Here is a 6109-nt window from a genome sequence, read left to right on the forward strand (position 1 = left end):
CACACATTTGCCAGCTGAAACCAACATCTGTGCTCAGATTTTCCTAAAATCTCAGACAAGCATCATCTTCGTCCGATCTCCTCAACACGCTCTGGATTTTTGTATTGTTTCAGCAGTTATAAGCAGATTCATATGATTTTTTAATGAGCATGGGGTCGCTCCGCTGCCACTGTTGAGTGCACCATGCCAAAGCTCAAGAGGCATCTTGTGTCAGCAGGCGTGAGCCATCTCCATAGAAACATTATTAGCCATCCTTTGCCTGAGGTGGTTGGCAAAGTCCACCTGCGTCTGAGAGAGCACTTTGTTGATGATTGTCTTTGGTATCCAGCCCTGCAGACGACAGAGACAAAAAAAAGACAAAAACAATGTTAGATTGGGACTATTTTTTTTAAATTTTGTGTTTACACAGTTTAAAAGGGGGGCTATTATGCCTCTGTTAGAACATGTTTGCTTTAATGTAAAAAAAAAAAACAAAAAACAAAACCCACTAAATTTTCCTTAAGCTCTCTGTGCTGAAACCACTATATTCATTCTCTGTCTGAAAAACTCAGTTTTAGCACCTTTCTAAGTAAGCCCCCCTCCTGTGATTGGTCAGCGTTTCAGTTTTCATCTCTGTATCCTCATTGCAGCTGGGGAATGACTTTAATGGAGTATAGCAGCACTTTATACTGTGAAAAATCAGCAATAAAAGCTTCAAAACCCAAATCTGTACAACAGTACATGTTCCAGCAGAATTATGAACCACAGTCGTGGAGATATACCCCAACAATGGCGACCAAAATTACAATTTCCCTTGACATTAGCATGTAGCTACATGTAGGAGTGTAGGTTACATAATATAAGCACTTGTAGTAATGAGTCTAAAAGTAGGACAAACTGTTGAAAACAGAGTAAGTGCAAATCAATGTGGTTACTGTCAGACATAAAACAGAGCAGTCAATTACCTTTAGATCTAAACTTAGTAACCAGGTAAACTTGGTCTTTTTGGGGTCCTCAGCACAGGGTTTCATCACTATACAGGTTGGCCCATTCTCTGCTCTGAAAGATGTAATGATCGATTACAACATCAGTTTAAAAGCATATCCCTTACATCCATTTCATACTAATAGTCTGATCCATTTACTTCTTACATAAACGCATGCACATATCACAACTAATAAATAATTTCCCCCTCAGTTGGGAACTCACCTCACCACTCCCCTCTGCTCGGGCATTTTCGCGTGCTGAGTGGACATTCCAGCCAGGAAGCACGTGGAGCCCCGTCGCTTTGCACAGCGGACACTAACAAAGTCCCTCGGTCCCACCAAATTGCCTGGCGTCTCTGCAGAAACCTCATGGGTAACCATTGTGTCTTGGCCAATCTTCTGAAGGATCTGTGGGATACAATCATGAAAATCTGTCAGTGTTCTTGGATATGATTTATGTTCTGTTGTGAAATGTGAAACAGAATTTTATGTAGGAGAAAGGGGATGTTCATATTCAGGGATGGGCTGTAGTTCAGGAGCCAGAGCGGATCGTCCACAAATTAGAATACTGGCAGTTTTATCTCTGGATCCTCCAGTCTGCATGTTGAAGTATCAAGGCAAGATACTGAACCTCAAAGTGCTCGTGAGTGCATGTGAATGGTTAACTGAGTAGTTGGTGGCACCTTGTATGGGGGAGGTGTTGACTATAACATGTAGTTACTATTCATATTTCAACCGCTGGTGCTTCCGCTTTCTTACCTTGACCTGTTTAACATTTGGGTTCCACTCCCCCATTTGCTCCATATTTCCCACCAGCTCTTCATAAAGATTGTCAGGATGTTGCTCCAACATCACCTCAAGCTTGAACACCTTCCCAATGTCAGGTAAGACCTTACTCAGGACTTTGTCTCCATTTGCCTGAGGAGGGGTGCAAAACAAGTACTGAAAGTGTTCACATGTTACCTATCACGTTTGCTAACATATCCAGTGGATAATGTCACAGTATCTATTTTTATCAAACCTGTAAATCAAGAGACCCACACCTTTGATCACAAGGTGGCAGCAGTTGCAACTTTTTAATTCATACATCAGTTATTTTCCATTCTGTGTGTCATGTCTCAGTACTCACGGCTACAGTTTCAATGGTCCAGCCGTCCTGTTCGCCGAGGATGCTTATGGCCTTCTGCAGCGCATCTTCACCTTGCTTCACATAAGACATCTCCTCCTCACTGTACCTTTCCTCTTCAATCCGAGAACCTATAAAGTAAAACATGTCAGTCAACTTCCACTATTATGTTTCTGTATTTTTAGGATAAATACCACACAGGGGAAACACTGATGAATCTGTTCACTTCTTTACCAAAAGCTCTTATAATATGCAGTATCAGCTGATCAGTCTGGTACTCCTTTGCAGCATTATGTCTATCCATCTCAAATGATCACATGTAACTACTCACTGAGGAGGGAGCTTCGTCGGCGGACCTGGCTGATCCAGTTACTGGGGCCTGGACCTGCCAGTCTGTTCAGCTCGTGGTGAATGGCCACCAAGGCATTCTTCCTCAAACCTGGGAGACATGGGGACAAAAATGCAGTTATTACAATTTTAATTCAATTGATCACACATGCAGTATATTAAAAGAGAGGAAACAAGAATCACAAGAAAATAACAATATAACTTTTTGCTTTATTCCCATCCTGCGCTCCGTGCAGAGCTTCACTGAGAAAATGTGAAAAGGTAAGAGCGCTCAATGCCAGTCTAAACTCACCTGTCATGTTCCTCATGTGCCGATAGGAGATGCCAGCACACAGTTTGAAGGTTGCAGGCAGCATTTTCCGTTACAGGAGTTTCTTGCAGCTTTAAGCAAAGTAGAAACGTGTAAAAGTAAGTAGATCACAAAGATCCAATATCTGGCTGAGTTGTAATACTTCTTGAAAGAAGCAAATCAACGGCTGCGAGTGCTGCAGAGAGGACTTGGATTTCTATCTGCGGAGGTTTGAAAGTGACTGTATATATAAGAGAACTGCCCACAAGGCCGTCGGGCTATCACCACGTAGATAAACACTCACACATCACCTCACTGTTCCAACGGCCATGTCGCCAAGGTTGCCTTGCGGACACGACGAGCATGTCTCAGGCTCTCACAAACATTGTGTCAGATAACGTCCAGTGCTCGGGGCCCACTGCACACACACACACACACACACACACACACACAAATGCTAACACATTCACAAACATTCTCATACCAGTGGGTGATAGACAGAGGTCAGCGGGAGAGACCCTGAGTGACTCATCCATCCTTTCATGATCCATTACAGCCTGAACATTTGCTGGAATTTGAGAGTGAAAAAATGGAATTGACTTTTGCTTGTTTCTTTCTTGTTAGGATCGATATGTCAGTACATGCATAATGTCACTATTACTAATTGTAAATGACTAGCCATTTACACTAGTGTCATGTTTATTTAGGGTCATTGAGACTTTGGTGTCAACTGAATTTTTTCTTTGAGGTGGCCAGATGGAGCCATTGAAAATCTTAAGGTGTCACGCAAAAACCAAAAGCCATAACTGAATTTCATGCATTTGATCATGTTGTTGAAATATATATTGAAAATATTGAAATATATGATTAGACATAGATAGTTACCATATGTTCTTTGGTGTTTGCTTTGTTTTTAAGGTTTTGAATGGACTTACCGCCCTACCATTAAATGATTCCATACAGAAAACAAAACAATAATGAAATAAACACAAACTAGGGGAGACTGTAATATACAGAGGCGTGGGACTAAATATAATCAAATGGTGGTGTCTGATGGAATAAACTACCGGTACATATTAGGGACTGTGACAACTACTTGACCTTAAAAAAAAACCCTCAAATATTGGTCGAAAACAAACCAGGCATGAACACATACATACATACAAACGACTTTCTCCTCTGATGCCCAGTCCCGGGAGCTTTTTTGGCTTATTGTGCATTGTTACTGTTCATTGTAGGTAGTTCTGTTATTTTAATGTAATGTGTTCATTGTAATGTATTGTCTGTCAACTATTTATGTGATGTACTATGAAATGTCTGTATAACTAGTTTCTTATGGTATGTGCCTTAGGACTATGGATAAAATTTAATAATTGCACTAATTCTGACACATTTACATTGATGCTTACTGCTGATTAGGTAATTAATGTGCACTGTTCTAACTCAATAAATAAAATAGATTTAATAAATAAATAAATATATAGGCTAGTTGAAAATTGTGACAATATGAGAGTTACGGAATTTTAAACTGATATACTTTGGTTTCTTATTTTACAGTTAATATTATGGATTATCTGTTGGCATAGACTAATACTGGAATAGCTAACATTTTGAGTTTAATTACACTCCTGTTTTAATGTGTATTATAGCTGCATATACATGTGTTAGGTAATTCATTGTTCTTCAGATAGACTGGATGTGCTTTTCATTAAAAAGACAAATGACTTTTGATTTGAAGGAGCACATTGATTTTTAAGTGATAGTTCAGATTTTTTGAGGTGGGGTTGTTTGGGTTACTTTACATAGTCAGTGTATTACATACTGTAGATGTCAGCCGGCACGCCCCCAGTTTGGAGAAGCAGGCTGGAGTCTGACACGGAAGCTAGGCAATGTACAGCTGTGGATGGGGTCCAGCAACAAGATACATTTTAGCCACCAAAAAAAGTCTAACCTAAAAAAATAATGTTATTTTAAATGTGTGCTATATTGAGAGTATTTTCTCTTTACAGTCAGTTGATTGGGAAACCCTCAACGCCTTTGATATCCTATTTATGCTCATGTTAAAGTGACCAGACTCTATTTGGAAAAAAGATGATTTTAACATGCAGAACAAGGGAGCTGCTGGTCTTCCGCTGCTTCAATTACTTTGTGTTCGTTATCGTGTGACTTTGATGAAACTGAACTGACACTGTTTTAAACACTCAAGTCACACAATAACACAAACAATCTAAATGACTGAGGCGATGGTAGACCATAGCTCTGCGTTCAGTGATGTTGACTCTCACTGGCATCTCAGAGCGGCTGTTGCCCCCTCCTGGACACCCCTTTGGGGCGTCACTGTCTTTTACAAATTAGAAAATATTCTTAACCCTGTTTTATCAATTTGATTGACTCTCTTATTTTTTATGAGAACTGCATATAAACATGATTTTGAACTGATGACATGTTTAAGAAGCTTGTTGTGGAAATGAATGTATTACTTTATACTGTATATACCAGTGATTTTTGTTGACAGTACTTTCAGTCAATTCAGAATTCTGTTACAAGAGTTTTACAACAGTTCGTTCATTAAAGGTCTATTAGGGCATCTAGCTGGCCCCAAGTGTAAGTCACATCACTATGTAGGCAAACATACTTGTCTTTGACAAAATCAATGTATATCACTTCCTGCATTACACATCGTACAAATGTATAACGTAAAATATTTTCTTTTTTGTTGATTTAACAATGCCATTTTCACAATTCATCGCCTGCAGCAAATGTGCATGTCCAGTTTGTGTCAAAGAGAGTCATTACCAGGTTATAATTTTCTTTATCTTGGGTTTTAACAAGGTCAGCAGACTGATATTTTAAGTAGATTATTGTGAAGGAGCAGATGGGGGTAACATTTTTTTTGCTCAAGGACAATTTGACTGGAGACATGACACTGCAAAATTGAGCCTGTAATCTTTTAGCTGAGAAGCGTACCCCAAGCATTATTTTTTAGATTGTTTTTGTGTCTGTGTGTTTTCATGTTTTGATATCAGCTCTGTTTTTTTTATTTGCAAATAGACAACAGACACATCTGATACAGAAAAGAGGGTATTGCAGCAAAAAATCATGTACAGTACACTCAATCAACCTGACTGTAAAAGCTGAAGTTGACCAAAACTACTCAGTGAGAGTTTAATATTGTTCAAAGTGGCCATGTCTGTTGTTCCATGGCAGTAAGACCTGTCAAACACATCACATTTAATACTGACATCCTAAAATCTGCCTCATCATTCGGCTTCAGCCTCTCTGTCAGTGAGATTGAATTATGCAGGAACTTTTTCCAAAAGGTTCGCTTAATTGTCAGATGGCGCACTGCTAATAACATGTTTTTATCAAGCTGCTCATATG

General features: G+C 39.4%; 1 protein-coding gene across 1 annotated transcript; it reads right to left on the minus strand.

The window, feature by feature from the left end:
• Positions 1–2795, minus strand: star (steroidogenic acute regulatory protein). Its single transcript, XM_042488423.1, has 7 exons — positions 2732–2795; positions 2423–2530; positions 2095–2222; positions 1725–1883; positions 1189–1373; positions 945–1038; positions 1–330 (listed from the first exon to the last, which is right to left on the minus strand). The coding sequence occupies exons 1-7, from the start codon at positions 2793–2795 to the stop codon at positions 211–213; spliced, it is 858 nt and encodes a 285-aa protein (XP_042344357.1). The 3' UTR covers positions 1–210.
• Positions 2796–6109: the final 3314 nt, after the last annotated feature.

Source organism: Plectropomus leopardus, chromosome 6 (assembly GCF_008729295.1).
Source record: "Plectropomus leopardus isolate mb chromosome 6, YSFRI_Pleo_2.0, whole genome shotgun sequence".
In the NCBI taxonomy this organism is placed as follows: Eukaryota; Metazoa; Chordata; class Actinopteri; order Perciformes; family Serranidae; genus Plectropomus; species Plectropomus leopardus.